Genomic DNA, 16,467 nt, shown 5'->3' with positions numbered 1-16,467 from the left:
TTTGGGTACCACCGAGCGAAAACGGAATTTTGAGGGCGAACAAATGGGTTACGATTTTTCTCAAAAACACAAGATGAAGATTTTAGTCAAAAATTTCCGGTTTTTCAATTGTAGTTTAGCCAAATTAAGGCGTATACCTAAAAGACCGACTGTTTGGAGCAGCTTGCTAAATATGCTAACGATCCCTATCACTTTAAGGGAAATTTATTTTTTGACCAAATTTCGAGTTTTTTGGCAGGGTACTTCATGTTTTTTTGCGAAAAATGGCAAAAATCAAACTTTTTTAGGTGTGAATGCCAATTGATTGGAAATTAAACGACGAGCTCGACGAGGTATGACATTCCACATTCCGACTTTTAATTTTATTTTGGCAGCCAAAAAGCGGAATTTTTAGGGCGAAAAAGTGGGTTTTGATTTTTCTAAAAAACGCAAGAACAAGATTTTAGTCAAAACTTCGACTTTTCTTTCCGGTTTTCAGTTCAGCCAAATCAAGGCGAACACCTAAAAGACCAACTGTTTTGAGCAGATTGCTAAAAATGCTATCGACCCCCATCACTTTAAGGAACATTTATTTTACAACCAATTTTCGCATATTTTATTCTTTTACTTTCCAATTTCAAAATTTCCAGAAAAATGTTCCTTTAAAAAACAATCAATCAATAAATCACAAAATATACACCATTTGTTATTTTTTATTTTGAGATACATTTTACCCTACAGGTAAACTCAGATGATTTAGAAATAGCTTTTATGGCTAGCAACCCATTTTGGTGAGGGCATCGGCTGCTGCCAGTCCCATCGCGTTTTCCGTGGATCCTTCTGGCTCCAAGCACAAGATATCCCTGCTGACTTGGAGCAGCTTTACGACCTCCTTGAGTCGCCGCTGGAACTCCTGTCGTGAGATCTGTCCATTTTGGATGGCCATCTGGGCGAGGACCATTACAGGGGCATGCAGTTCGTACATGATGAGTCCTGCCGTTGGAAATGGTAAAAGGTTAATACTATTTTCAGGGGAGTTTGTTAGTAACCCACCTCTTAGACGTGTTAGTCCCGGATCGAGTACATCGATGATTTCTAGGAACTCCCGGCAGTAGCTCTCTTTGCGGGCAATATCTTCGGGCGACATTTGCGGCAGTAAATATCCATCAATCCGGCCATAAATCTGACACAACGAATATTTGGCCGAGAGCAGGAGGTAGTGGTTGGGTCGCAGGATATCCCGATATCTGCAGGAGTACGATTTTGTTTGGTAATCAAGGAGTAAAGAAAATAATGGGTAATATTAATTTTTCGTTTTATTACTGGTTCATATCGTAAACGATATGACAGAGTAAAAGAATTTAAAAATGAAAGAATATTAAAATAATAAGCATTTGATCTATAATTTCTTCTTATGCAAAATAGTAAAGCTGTCGCACTCGAATTAGGTGACCATTTTTTCCATTTTGTGATTGATCTGCCGAATCGGGCTAAAATGATTCTCCAAATTAGTTAAAGCATGTAAGATAGGTAAGTGAAGATTATTATTTTTTCCATCAATATTCGCATTTGTTATATTCAGTTGTTGTTTTGTTTTAATTGATTTACGCACCTAAGGAGAAAGTTCTCCAGGCCGGGAATGTCGTGCACATCAATGGACTCCAGGTCATCGTTGATACGATCTAGCCGGCGCTCCACATCCTCTGCTCCAATTTGATGGGAGCAACGATCGCAGCTATTCAGAGGGGGTATAGAAAATATCAGTATTAAATCCCTTTGGCCAGAAGTTATAATATAGCCCATAAGACCATTTTCTGCCAGTGATGGGTGGGAAGTTCAGGGGTTGAAAAGTTGTTTCCATTTACACAGAGAGAATTCTGACGTTCTAATCTGAGTTAAGAATGTTCTTAAAAAAGAATAAAATTTTTGAAGATAAAAATGTTTTCATTGTGCTAAAATCAAGATGAATTGCCGGTATTTACATTGTATATCTCAACAACTAAACTATTAGTCCAGTCAGTAGTATATACTTTTTGAAAAGTTGTTAAATAAACTCAATTTAACTTTTCTTTTCGATCTAATTTTGAGATAACTGATAAAAAAAATGTACTAACACGGTTTTTAAGAACAAATGTTCTCGAATCAATAATATACTTGAATATATCTCTTTGTGTAAGACACCTATCTTTCTATCTAGAAAGCCCATTAAAACAGTTTAAGTCATTTGGTTTTGGGCCTTAAAAGTCTGTTTTCATTGGAAAATAATTCTTAAATGTAAAATTTCCATCCTTAAAATGAAAAAAAAAGAATATATATCAATATAGTATACACCAAATTGTTCATAATTTTCTTTCAAAACTATTAAACTATTGTTATTATTACGAAAGTAAGGGCTAACTATAAAAATTGAAATATGGTCTGTGTACCGCCCATCACTGCCCAACACCAACCACCGATTCATATCGATCACTACTTTTACTCACGCCCAGTCGCCGGTCTGCTCTAGGGGATCCACCGCCCGCACCGATCCCGCCCGGCAGGTGGCGCACACGAGGGCGCTGCAGTCGGTGCCCAGCTCGCGGGGATCGGCGCAGCGCCGGCAGCGGCACCAGAAGAGCTTGCCCTCGTGCATGAAGGCGCGCCGCTTGAGGGTGCCCTGCAGCGTGTACGCATAGCTGAGCGTCAGCGCTTCCCGCTCGCGCACGCGCCGCGAGGTGCGCAGCAGGATCGCGAAGGACCTGGGGTCGTCCGTGTGCGCCGTGTTGGGGGTGCAGTCGTGCGCGAGCAGGAAGGCGCTCGGATATAGCGTCCGCGCCTTGGCGCCATTCTGGCCGATCTCGAAGCAGTTGACGTCCAGGATGCCGCACACTTCGTGCACCTGCTCCGCCTCCAGATCCTCCAACTGCCATGTGCCGCGCAACCGCTGCACCACCTTCTCCTCGTAGTGCCGCCATAGTACGGCATTCTGGCGACGCTCCTCCGTGTGCGATTCCATGCGGGCGATCAGCGCAAACTGCTCCGGATCGTGCTGGCGCAGGAGGAGGATGCGCACGATCATCACCAGTTCGTAGAGGTCACGCACTTCCGCCGGACCGGCGCGATCCGTCAGCAGTTCGGCGGCGACCGCCCGGCGTTTTCCGTACAGTTGACACTCGGTTTCAGTGTGACCATGCTTGTGTTTGAGGCCCGAGCAGTTGCTGCCGCAGAGTGGCCAGCCGCAGTCGGGACAACGGTATTGATCCGGTTTCAAGGTCACCGGCTGATAGCAGCCCAGGCACACGGGATCACCGCTCACACAGGGTCCAATGGCCAAGGGCTCCTCGCGTATGAGGGTCTCACCCGGCTCCAGCTGACGGCTGGCCACCAGATATCGGCCATATATCTCCGATTGGGCCACTCGAAAGGGCTTATCCTCCTCCGGCGAATGACTGGCCTCCTCCTCCTCCTCCGCCGCCTGCTCCTTGGTCGGCTGCTCCTCCTGTTTATCCCTGGACTGTTGACCCCTTTGGTGTCTGACTCTGTTGCTGTTTTTGTGGTGATTCTGTGGGGAGCAGGAGCATAAGAGATGAGAGCACTCATTAGTGGTGGCGTTCGTTGCTAATTGTATTCTAATTGCTGTCCCCTGCTCTCGCTCATTAATCACTGGTTCGGCCCACTGTCACCCACAATGGGCTACTGTCCCACCCACTTCCCACGCCCATTCTCGACCGTTGTCAACAGCTGGCAATTAAATGGCACTCAGCTGGCCGCAACAGGTGCTCATTTTCACACCGCCCTCACATCGAAGCTTCCCAATCGATTTGGCCTGAATGGACATGCATTGGGTCGAAAGCCTGTGCCAGTTTCGTTTTTTCCTTACCAGACTTATTAGCCAGCTATTTGAACCTGGGACACCATTATTGTGTTTAAAGCCAGCATTCTGTTACTACTTTAAAGTTCTCATAAATTGAATGGCCACGTCACCAATTATGTTAAATGAAAAAAAAAATTCCTCAGTGGGAGCTTATAATTCCCAACTTGTTCAAGCTAAAACTTCATGACCTAGGTGCTATGGTCACTCGATAAATCTGTTTACCGGAAGTGCCCACGGATGTGTGTGTAAGTTCTGTGTATATGGGATGTCATCATTCTGGAACTGGACTCCAGGATGCAGTGCATCGATATCCTCTCCAGGTATGTACCTTATATAGGTGTTAATTAAAATAGTGATATATTTTTAATTACCTTAGAGTAAGTCTTTCGTAAGTATTTCATAAAAGACTTACATTAGAAGTATTTTAATTGGAAATCATTATACAAATGAAGTTATTTGCACAATTTGCACTTTTGGTAAGTTGACATTTCTTTGGAAATGCTTCTACAAAATTAGCCTTACTACATTTCACAAAAGAGTTTAGTGCTTCTTGTGAAACGTTGCCAAGTTCTACTTTTAGCTCTACAAATGCATTTTATACACATGTAAATTGGTTCATTCCATTCCATGGACCGTTGCCAATGTTTTTTGATATCTTTATTTGCTAATATGTATGTAAACTAAGGCAAACGTATAGTCCTTTATAAATTAGTTCGAAAATCACTGGGAAGTTCTTGACCTTCTCGTTGTTTCATGTTTTTTTTTTTACTGATATTGAACTTTCACTTTCACAATCAATTAATTTATATTAAGCTATAAGCACATCCAGTGTAATATAATTTTATTACGATTTGCCTTATTTATATTATTTGGTAAAATACACAATCGGTTTATCTTTTAATCATGTTGTTAATGGACCCAAGACCTACGCAAATAAATCTGTGCATACTTATCGGACAATTAAATGCATTGGTTGATCCACTATTAATTGATTAAGTTCGTTTTTATACCCTGATAGTGGATATTATAATATTGTATATGTCATTAGTTTGCAACGCATATATATATTTATACTATAGATCATCTTGCCTAGACGTGCCAATATAAACAAACTAATCTGTGAGCATTCAGAATAATCTTTCTTTCTATTTTAGGTAGTATATAAGTAGTATATATGACATATAGCTTAGGGTGAACTAGTAGTCAGCACATTATTTTATTATTTATATATTTTGGTGGACCAAATCCCATAGTATATGGGAAATAAGGGACCACTTTTTTATGGCGGCAAGAGTGTGCAATCTTCGGCTTGCCAAACTTAAGCTTCCATTATTGTCAAACATTTAAAAATGCCATTTCCAATATTAAAAGGTTGACAAAGATTCTTGCATGAAACTGAATCTGATTACTTCAATGATATTTGATTTAATGGAATGTCTTCTGTTTAATTTGTGGAATATTTCCTTGGCCATAATGGATGCGGATGCAAAGTGGCTACCGGCAGAGCATTGATATATTACCAGGCATTGCATGTGGGCTTCTAACCGATCAGATAATGATTCATGACCAGCTTGTGTGTGGAAAATCAATTTCCATACTTCTGGCTTCTCTCAACGCCTGCATATCGGATTCATTCATATCCGACTTATTTATAGGCGGCGACTCTTTTGAATATCGCCGAGCACACATTGCGTTCCGTTATAAATAAAACAAAACACAACAATGTGGCATCGGCATCGCACCACCAACCCATTGCCCCACCACCCAACCACCCAGCACAGTGGTTCACTCTCCGATTTCCTTTTCATCACCACAAAAAAATAACAAAAAAATAAAAAAGTAATAAGACTGAAAGAAATAAGGCGGGGAATGGCGAATACTGAACACAGAATATCCAAAATAGATTTGTGTTGTTTTGTCGGGTGGTTGTGGCCTTTAAGGAATTTTTATACGACTTGATGGTCTCCCATTATAGTGCACCACTCGAATTGGGGGCATAAGGGATGGGAACCTGATCTCCATTGTGGCTCTCCCACATGCATATGTAATCAGTACATGGAAAAAAAATTCCAAAAATTAAAGATAGTCTTGTTTATAGATTGCTTTTTCAAATCTATCACAAAATATATGATCCAAGAGTTTAGAAAATGATCATCTTTTATTTTATATCCATTTATATGGGTTAAAAAAATATTAAAAATTTTCTTTGTGTGCATGTAAATGTGCTTTTCATTTCACTGTTACTATTTGCAGTTGTCTGTGTGGTAAATTAATTTTTAATTATGCATCCGTACCGCCCACCAACCCAAACCACCCACTGAAACCCCCCCCTCGCTACCTGCGGTGTTTACTTTTTTTCTTCCCGGCATCGCTTTTATTTGTATTTAAATTTGATTTTATTTTAATTTCACCGACGCTGCCCGTTAATTGATTTTAATTGATAATTTTTACGCGGTGCACACGAGTTATTTAAAAAGGCCGCTCGCTTGCTATTTAATAGATATGTTTAACAACTCGTCAATTAATTGTGCCCGTAAATCGCGTCGGAAAAAATGTGTCAGCAGATTGCAGTGGAGTAAGGGAAAACAGCAAAAAAGATAAAATAAATGGTAAAAGTAAATAAATACAAGTTCTGGGCACGCGTTGTTCGAGCCGCGACGCACAAATTGCAACTGTCGAGTTGTCGTCGAACGTCGGACGTCGAAAATCGGGAGACGGCGCTACGCCCAAGTTGTTGGCACACATTCAAATTCAGATATAACGGACCCGGCCAGCACACACAGATACACACGCACACACTCACAACCTCTCATGTGGTTGATATATTTTTAAAAATTTATGATATTGAAAACATTTTGGCCACAAGTCCACTGAGAGGGCCGCATCTGATTAAAAGTTCGCGGCACCTCAATGCCACTGTCAAGATGAGTTAAACCACTCATATATATCGCGATCGAGCTCTCATCGTTTATTTCGAATATTTCGAATGGGCTTCGGTCCTCTGGCAGGCCAGAAATAAATCAATTTCATTTCAACTGGGAACACACAATTAAGCAGAACTATTAAAACCCGAGAGCGTGGCAAAAATGCAATGGAAGAAAAATAAACATATTTTGCTAGATTTTAATTTCTGAAAAATATGTAAAGCTCAAGAATTTTTAATAAAAATATCATGCCTGATGGCTAATTTATGCAGTTCTAGTTTTTAATTGCCCCTGCATTTGTGTGCTATATTTTAGCTGTATTTATTTAAAGTATGGTCGTTAAAGACACAACACCAATTTGGGGATATGTAATCAAACTAATTAACTGAAAGTGTTTTCCTTGAGAGCTCAATTTAGTCATAATTACCATTTGTCAGAGAGGTTTGCCTTTGAGTTTTAAGTTACATTAAATGACCTAAGCAAATGGCTGTGACCCTAGCAGGGCATTATTGTGATGGAAAACCCTTGGTTTACATATACAAACAGGCTCTATTTGAGTAAGCGCACACGTCTGTCCATTTAATAATTTATTTTTACCTGAAATCTGTCGGAGGTGGGCAAACCCATATTTGCAAATGTGCAGCCCAAGTATACCAGTATTGGGAGGCCTTTCCCCAACCCACTAATCCCCATCCACCCAGTAACCACCCAACAATCTCTGTCGTATCTGCGGGGCTAAGTTTCAATTCTCTTTGGCCATGAAGTGTCCGGAGCGGAGTCCGATGATAAATAAAATTGCTTTTCAACCAACTCGCCACTAGATGGCCAAAATTCTGGCTGTCAGTGGCAACTAAAGCCGACTTAACAAAGTCCCGGCCTGCTTCCTGTTGATATTTCCAAAAATTTCCACAGCCAAATGCTAGCGATTTATGCAATTTTGTTTTTATGGTGTGTCAAAAGTGTTCATAGAGTCGTCATCGTTTTATCCACAATTCCCCCCTCCCCTCCTACACTACACAAAATTCTCTTCTCTATATGCGAGGGCATTTCAATTAGTTTTGAAACGGTGCCGAAGGCCACCTTTTTAGTTGCAGTTGCAGTTGATGGTGCTTCTTTTTGCTGCTGCTGCTGATTTTAATTGTTTTTATTGCATTCGCCTGCGGGCAGTAGGGAAAACAACTAGACCAGCATCGGAAATGATCTAGATTCCGATGGTTCTATCAGCTCGAATTATGGTTACCCTGCCGATGAAATCCAGAATGGGGTTGAAATCACAAAATATTATTAAGTAGATTAAGTTAAGCCAGGAAAATTAAGTCTGCTGAGCCTTAATAACTCTTGTGATGTGTAAAAAAATATTTTAAAAATTCTAAAAAGAAAATAAATGTAGTGTTTGATGTTTTTGATCAAATTAAATATATACAGCATATTAAACAGAATTTTTTTAGGGTAAAAATAATCTTAATGATATTACTTTAAAATTAAATCAAACCTAATTAAACGTTATATAATCAAGAATTGACTCAAAAGTTTTATGAATCATCGCTCTGACAATTTTGTAACTGATTTATTAAACAATGGTTAAAAATTTAATAACATGTTTATAGACCATTTAAAACATAAACAAAGTTTTACTTTAAGCGGTTATTGCGGAAACATTCAAACTAACTATAATGTGAGTAATAATATGTTAATGATGTATTTCAAAATAATGTTTGAATAGGAATTTTTAATGACCAGTATGAGCTGTTCTCTATGTAAGGATTTTAATTAAGAGCCTACCATTAATCAATAAAAAAAATAATTTATGGCAAACAAAATTGATTGAAAAGGCAAAAGGTGAATGCTTAGATAATTACTAAAACTTATTTTGTATTATTTGTGTGTATATATAGGTACCGAAAAGCCAAATTATGTAAACATTTTGCGCAATTAATTTTGCATTTGTTTGCCAAAATTGATTTTCTATAAAATAAAATATTTGCATGAATTAAAGGAAGTGTTTATTTTAGCAGCGGCAATGCCAACTAAAGCAGCCTTTTATTGGCAAGGAGCAAAGAAAGAGAAGTTAACTACATATTATGCAATTGAAATGATAACTTTTCGAGACTTCTTGACTGGAAAATGCATCTTTTGAGAAAGTAACCTACGATATTATTCAGGTGGAAAAGGCAGCCGAAAAGTATGCAATGCTAAATGGCCGCAAGGAATGCATCATGATGGTGTGAGTGTGGGTGTGAGTGTGTGTGGGTGTGTGTTTGGGAGCCATCTTCCATCGCCGTGCATGTGTATTGGTGACTCTACTGTGCGGAATGACATCAAATTTGCATGTTTTTATGTACATAACCTCGCACGCGTCCGCTTTGTTTATGATCTGGAGCGGAAACGAGACGCATGTGGCATCCACACGAGGAGGTCTCGCTTCGACTCGCCTTCTCCCACCTTCCGCCTTCCGCCTCCCCAGGAAACACTTGCCTCGCCCGGAGGCTCGCCAAATGCGCGACACCCAAAAACAAAGTGAGCCCTTCGACAAAGGCGGCCGAATCGGAGGATACCCAGGATGAGGTGGAGGTGCAAGTGGAAGTGGAAGTGGAAGGGAGCTCCTGGGGCAGTGGCACACGTTTGCCTATGCGGCAAATATTTGCCAGTCAGCTGAGGTTCAAGCCGCTAATACACTCAAAAAAATAGGGGGTGATGAGCTCACCATTTAAGACACTGTGTAAATAACAATCTTTTAATCGTATGTAAGTAATCATTTTAACTTTCTTTTGTTTTTATGTGTTCGTTGCAAATACCAAAAAATACCATAATGTATAATTTTTCTTGCTAACATTTGTTTTTTATTGAGGTCTTCAAGAGTTAGTTAGGCATTTGGAAATATTATTATATCCATAGTACATAAGGGAATTTTTATTATAATGGATCAGTATACATGTGATATTAGAGCTTTACTTTATAGAGGGGTTAAACAAATCGTTTGCAGACATCATCCTACTAAATCTATTTTTATACCTTGTGTTTTGATTACAATTTCGATTTTAAGTTTTAATATGCAAATTTATTATATACTGCTGAGCGAATAAAATAATATTAATAGATCTGGTAGTTTTAGTAAGTTTTTTTTTATAGTATGTTTTAGTGATCTTAACTCATTAATTTAAATTTCTTTATTAGAAAACTCTATATCCATTTTGGTTATTTATTTTAACACAACGAATCAAATGTCTATTGACTACTTTCTTAATTTTTAATTGCTCCAATTTTTTTTTTTAAATTAAGTAACCCTTATTTCTTTTCAGGTTTATCTTATTTCTTTGAGTGCACTAGGTCTGAAACTGTATATATCGTTGTTGATGACTTTCAGTGTCAGCATAAACGTCACTCCATTCCGGCCAGTTCGCTCCTCGCCCGGTCGCTTTCGAGATCCCTTAAATCTATGCAAGTATGTCGACCTGAATCCATTGTCTGGTTCGGGCCCAGTTAACTGCACTTCCCAATTTCGCACACACTCAGAGGCAAGGACGAAAGTGCCAGGTCCAACATTAAGATGGCTGTAATTGACGCAGGTAAATGCATTCGCAATGGCATTCACATTCACCTTCACAACCAAATTTTCAAATGGGCGTTCCAGCTCTTTATCTGGATTTATTTGCCACATTATCGAGGAATGGGTGGTGCTGATACGTCTTAGGGATTCTAATCATTTACTATGATTGCGGGGGCTAGGAACTTGTAGTTTAGGAAAATGTGTACCTTTAACCAACATCTTGATTAAGCCGACAAAATATGATATCCAATAATCTGGGTTGTGGTTCAAGTTATGATTCCTCATCAATGCTTTATACTTGTTTGCATATAATTCCATGTTACAGTGTCTGAAATTAACATGTTTCTGGTTTAGTTTTGCAAAGGGTATTATGATTTCGAAAATATTTTATTAAATTTCTTTAAAATAGTAAACCATCGATGGGTTCACATAGTTAGGAAGGAGTTGCTTATCCCAAGTAATAATAGATCATTAAAAAATAGGGAAATTATATTTTAATATGAGACAAACAATGTGAAATAGAGCTGACAGGAAAAGTGGGCAAGACAGATAGTAGAACCTTGGGATTGTAATAATCCATAAGAAAAATGGTATAAATTGTAATATCTTCATTACTATTCCTAAAGCTTATCCCTACTCTAGGATCCTTTTTGCAATTTCATCCTGAGCCCACTCCTTGTAGCTGATTTTATTTGGACGCATTATCGCTGTCGTCATCACCATTTGTTGAGGGTTATCACGGCAGGTTGTCGCCTGATATAACGGCCATATGGCGATGGCCTGCAGCACCGAAAGGAACTCACCACCGAGCAGGTCCTTGCAACGGATTTTGGACCCCCCCCTTTTCGGAAATTGGGATTCCGAGCGAGCGCGGGGAAGTACCGCCCGCATTAAACGACGCAGCGGCGGCGCAACTGCAAGGATAATGCCGAGCGAAGCCGAAGGATAAAAGCCGAGCGGCCACGAAGGACACGAAGCGTCGCTGCCACACGGGCTTTATAACTCACCACGCGACCAGAAGAAGGCACAGTCGTCGACCGGCTTTCGCAGCGAGCGCCTCGTAAGCGATTTTCCGAGCATTCCAACCGTGTTTCTCAGCCAAAAAACCGAACGTGAGCGTGAACGTAGCGAAACGTAAGCCAAATGTTGTCAACACGTGTGGGGACTTCTTTTTGTTTACGTGACAAGGATCGCTTGTTGTTCGTGCGGCGGCTTATTGGATTCTGATATGGAACAGGATGGGCAAGGATATGGGGCTAAGACCGCCGTTTGCCCTAAAATGTTTTGTATTTTTTTGTTGAGTGAAACTTGAAACGCTTGTGCGCGCGAAAAGGAGTGAAAAGTTATTAATCATTAAAGGACATTTATGTCGCGTGCTGTCACACACACAAACACACTGGCACACACTCACACTGGCCGCAAATTTAGTTTGCCTTGTGGTTTCTCTTTATTTTTTTTTTGTTTTTTTTTTTTTGGGGCTGTGGGTCGCCGACGCTTACGAAATAATTTATTTGCCCTCATGCAGACAAGCAGCGTCGCATAATATTTATTTTTGGGGTCCTAATACCGTCCGAAAGTCCCTGGAAAACTCATCAAAGTTCTGCGCCAAATTTAAAACAACGCGGCAAGTGAATGCTTTCGAGTGGATGTTTTGTGAATGAGTGGGTGAATGAGTGAGTGGTGTGGTGTGGTGTGGAGTGAGTGGGTATGAATGAACGGCCGAGTGCAGTGGAAAGTGCTTTCCTTTGTCGCGGTTTTCGGCGAATGATTGACAGATCTCAAAGTGAATCCTAAAGGAGCATGTTGGCATTGTATTCTATACAAAACCATTCAATTGGAAGATGTTAGCTCTGCTCTCATGTCAATTTCTAAATTAAAAGCCAATTTCAACAGTGTTCAAGGGGCTTAAATTAATTTGATTTGTATATTTAATGCTTTTCTATTTTAAGAAAGAAAAGTGCATATATGTGTTCCTTTAAATCCAAAGGAATATCTTTACTAAGGGTTTTTTATATGATAGAAAAAAGACTGAAATGAATTACTGTTCCAATTCAATCGTTTAAATAGTGAAGTTTATAGGAATCAATTTCTTGCCCTCTAAAAGACAGAAATAATCCTACAACTTGAGATCTTTATCACAAGAAGTTGTGTCTTTTCAATTGATTTCGAATAATTCCCGCAGTTTCCAATTCACTTTGCTACCACTAAATTTACGTGTTGTTATCCTCACTTTGCCGGCCATAAACAGATTCGGAATCACTCCCGATCGAATCCCCGCCGGATTGAGTGCGACTGCTTAAATCACCCGGAGTGGAGCGGCATTTTACGAGTGGATTGAATCATCCGGGTCACATGGAGACGTGAAGGACTTACGAGCTCCGCGAGTTCCAAGGGACACTAAAGGAACCAGGACAGCACGGTGAAAAAATCCTTTTGTTTCTCGAAAATGTAGGGCTGTGAAAAGTTCTGATGAATATGTTAGGAGTATTTATCTTGTTATAATGAATAATGGGTCTTAAAAAAACAATTTTAAACAAGCAAACTCAAGAGATTCTTTTTTTTGGGAGTTCTCAAATTAGATTGATTTTTTTCGTGTAGGTTTTGGGACTGGCTTAAAGTATTATATATAAAAAGTTCAGCTGAAAGTATTTCAAATAATCGACTTGTTATAACCAAAAATTGGTTTTAGAACAAATTTAAATAAACAAGCATTTGAGATAGTTTTTAAGAAGTTCCTAACATGGATGGGGTTTTTATTCTGTAAAAATTAAAATTTAATAAGCAATCACTCCAGAATTATTTTATAGAAGTTCCCAAATTGCATAGGATTTTCTTGCCGTGTAGGATTTGGGACTGGATTGGATTTAAACGCCCCACTTGGGCGCTGACACAGCTGTTAATATAAATTCTCGCTGTCTGTTGCGATTCGCTTTGGCAACGATTTATGAAAATTGAAGTCTTTGTTTTATTATCCCGGACACGGCAATGGATGGAGGTGGATTCGCAGGCGGAGATGGATTCAGATTCGGAGTTGGAGCTGTAGGTGGAGTCGGAACTGGAGTCGCGTCCTCCTTTTGTTGCCATTTGCTCAATATTTTATGCAAAGTAGTCTAGCCCTTCCACCGCCCCTTTGGCGGTATTGATTTACAGGCTAAAAGGTAGCAGGTTATAGCAGGTTGGATGTTCGGATGGTTGGATGGTTAGATGGGCACCCCCTCCCCAAAGCGACCTACTTTGATTTCGTTGGCCGTGTTTAGAGTTCATATTTGTGCGTTGTCGATTTTTGTGTAATGCCCTTCGTTGTCCTGTTTTGTTTGTTTTTTGCCCTTTGTTGGCTTCGATTTGGCCAGTGTCCCATGGGCTACAACCCCTCGCCCTAGAAATTCTCATTCGAATTGCTGGCCATAATTCAATTTTAGTTTTAATTTCCGCTCTTGGGCGTAAATTGCATTTGCATACTAATACATCAGTGGGTGTATAAAGGGTGGGCGCCTGAGTGTGTGTGTGTGACATGGACTCAAATTTGGAAAATCAAACACGCAGGCCAGATCCGCATATAGACCGCATTTGGATCCGATTCGGTGAGAAGATGTCGATGCTGCTGCTCCTTTTGGCCGGGCATCTCCTCCTACTGCCCCTCGTCGCCGGCGGGTCCTGTCGGGAGGCCCAGCTCTGCTGCACCGGCCGGGACTCGTCCTGCGTGGTCCAAAAGGCCCCCATCAACGCCATCATCGAGGACCTCAGCGACAAACCCTGCTACTGCGACCATGCCTGCCTCAAGCTCGGCGATTGCTGCGATGACTTCAAGGACCACTGCGGAGGTAAGTGTCTCTTAATGGGCAGGATAAGTTCAGAAAACAAGGTTAAAATGGGTAATATACGTATTCCTAATCTTGTGTAAACAGAAAAGGTCATTTGGTATTGAAACTTCTGCGGTGTCCTTTATCAAAACTGGTGTATACATTTGTTTTTCTTATGTTTGCATTTGATTTTGTTGACCTTGTATAATAAACATATAACCAAGTTTATGAGCTTGTTAATTCCGAGGTCAAGGTTGTAATACCACGCTTTATTGGCATTTCATTACTCAAAGTGACTGGGGGTAATACTACTACCTCTATAAGAATAAACATTTCAGAGGACTCTTACTATAACCTCACAAAAATCTTGAAAAATTTAAAAAGCTATATAGTCCATTATCCCCTTAACCTGAACATTATATATTTAGTTTCTAAATGTATCTTCTCCATTCATTATTTATTACATATGTGCTTTAAGATCATTACCCTTTTCTTAAATTTCCATCTTTTATAAATGATAGTTTCACAACTTTCATAAGGCTATCATAATTTGATTTGTTTATAATTCATTCATTCAATGTTCGGATGATTGGCCACTCTTTGGTTCGCCCAAAATAAAGTTGCAAACTAATTTCGCAAATTGCAAATTTTGCATGGGATTGAACAGTCTAACAACGTTTGTAATGATGGGAAAATGTTGAAATTAAGTTTGGCGCAATTTTAAGGCAGTTCATTATGAAGGCCTAAACTTAAGTGATGGGCAAACTATATGTGGCGGATTCAGATTGAATGCGAAATCCTCGACGTTGGGGTTGCGGATTCGGATGCATATATGGGGAACTATGGAGGGTATATCCCGGCAGACAGACCGACAGACAGACACACTCGTACGCAACTAGGACTACTGCGGTCGTAAAAAGGCCAACTTAATGGCCATATCCCGGGCTAAGAGTCTGCATTCATGGCTCGTTGGGTCCACATGGCCTGCGTGCTGTTGTGCGTGTGTGTGTACAGATACAATTTGTTCTTCTGCCAGGCTGCCTTTTTTTTCTCGCTTTTTTTTTGTTTTTTCGGAAAGTACAATAGCTAAAGGGCTTTAATTTTATTACATACAGCAAATAAAGTCAACGAACATGCGGCGGCCTTCCAAATTAAATAAGACGCAGACACGAGAGACAGAGACTTGGGCTGAAGTTGGAATTTTTCGTGCCATCTGCGGCTACAAGTTGAAAGATGCCAAAAATAAAATACAAAAAAAAGGAGCCAAGAGCAAAAACAAAAAATTAAGGCAAACTACGAGCAATGCTTTTCGGCAGGGAGTTCCCCAATTGAAATCCTTAGCTGGTTTTGCAGCAGAAGGCGCCACCGAAAGTTTACTCAATTTTGCATTAAATTTGATTTCATTTCCCGGCACTATGGGCTATATAGTAGATCCCCCATACCGTGTCCCAATTAAAAGTCTCCATCCAAGTCTGTACATCTGGCATCCGGAAGCTGCCATAAACACGGCCGTAGACAAAGCCGGATGCGTCGGGAATGGAGATGCGATGATGTTCGCCGGACAATGACACCCATTTGATTTGTCTGCTGAGTGACTGATTGGCGTGGGGATACCGGTATGCCGGGTTGCCAGGATACTGGGACACTGGGGATACGGGAATGCCGGGTAAGGATACCACGTCACCCCTCAAAGAAAGGAGCGGCCAAGGCCCGCGAGGAACCCAAGTCGTCTGACAAGTGAGTGGTAGTAAATGCCTGCCAAATGCAAGAACACTTGGGTTTCCACTGGGTACACTGAGAGAAAGCAGGCCAAAAAAAAAACCAAAAGCAGGGCCCAGTTAAACCTATTGAAAGCATGACCAAGTTGAGCTTGTAATAAAAGTTTGCCAATGCATTATATTAAAATGTATATTTCTATAAATGTTATAACAAAAACTCAAATATTAAAGGTATCAGAAAATATCTAGTTAAATTTTAAAAATATATATGAAAAATATAGGAATATAAGATATTATTTATTTAATTTTTCATAAGCATTGGTTATTATTGGTCATTTTCAATTGCCTTTTAGCCCAAAAATAATTTTATTTATTTATTAAATAAATACATTTTTCATAAACATATTTATTTATAATTAAATGCTATCAGAAGAAATATGTTTAAAATACAAATAAATAAATATTAAAGGAATATAATTGAATGTTGATTTGATTTTATATATTTTATTTTTTATTAACATAAATATAATCTGTTGTCGAATCAAATTTGCATAAATAATAATCACTTACTTCCAATAGCTAGAATCTTGTGCATCCAAGTTATTACAATTAATTGAAATTCATTGAGATGAGAAGAATTATTCAA

At 39.6% G+C, this 16,467-nt stretch overlaps 2 protein-coding genes across 2 annotated transcripts in view; one reads left to right on the top strand and one right to left on the bottom strand.

Moving 5' to 3' along the window:
• Positions 1 to 674: 674 nt before the first annotated feature.
• SmydA-4 (SET and MYND domain containing, arthropod-specific, member 4) lies at positions 675 to 6,514 on the bottom strand. Its single transcript, XM_036821198.3, has 5 exons — positions 6,184 to 6,514; positions 2,463 to 3,520; positions 1,592 to 1,714; positions 1,033 to 1,226; positions 675 to 972 (listed from the first exon to the last, which is right to left on the bottom strand). The coding sequence occupies exons 1-5, from the start codon at positions 6,199 to 6,201 to the stop codon at positions 755 to 757; spliced, it is 1,611 nt and encodes a 536-aa protein (XP_036677093.2). The 5' UTR covers positions 6,202 to 6,514; the 3' UTR covers positions 675 to 754.
• Positions 6,515 to 11,313: 4,799 nt separating this feature from the next.
• Positions 11,314 to 16,467, top strand: part of vex (somatomedin B and thrombospondin type 1 domain containing protein vexed) — an 87,751-nt gene continuing 82,597 nt past the window's right edge. Inside the window, exons 1-2 of the mRNA XM_017090595.4 lie at positions 11,314 to 11,437; positions 13,847 to 14,124. Of these exons, the coding sequence (XP_016946084.3) occupies positions 13,893 to 14,124 (232 nt within the window). The 5' untranslated portion in view covers positions 11,314 to 11,437; positions 13,847 to 13,892. The remainder of the gene's footprint in view (positions 11,438 to 13,846; positions 14,125 to 16,467) is intronic.

The sequence above is a fragment of the Drosophila suzukii genome, chromosome X (genome assembly GCF_043229965.1).
Source record: "Drosophila suzukii chromosome X, CBGP_Dsuzu_IsoJpt1.0, whole genome shotgun sequence".
NCBI classification, from domain to species: domain Eukaryota; kingdom Metazoa; phylum Arthropoda; class Insecta; order Diptera; family Drosophilidae; genus Drosophila; species Drosophila suzukii.
The sequence above is the reverse complement of the archived record's forward strand: the minus strand, read 5'-3'. Positions and strand labels throughout refer to the sequence as shown.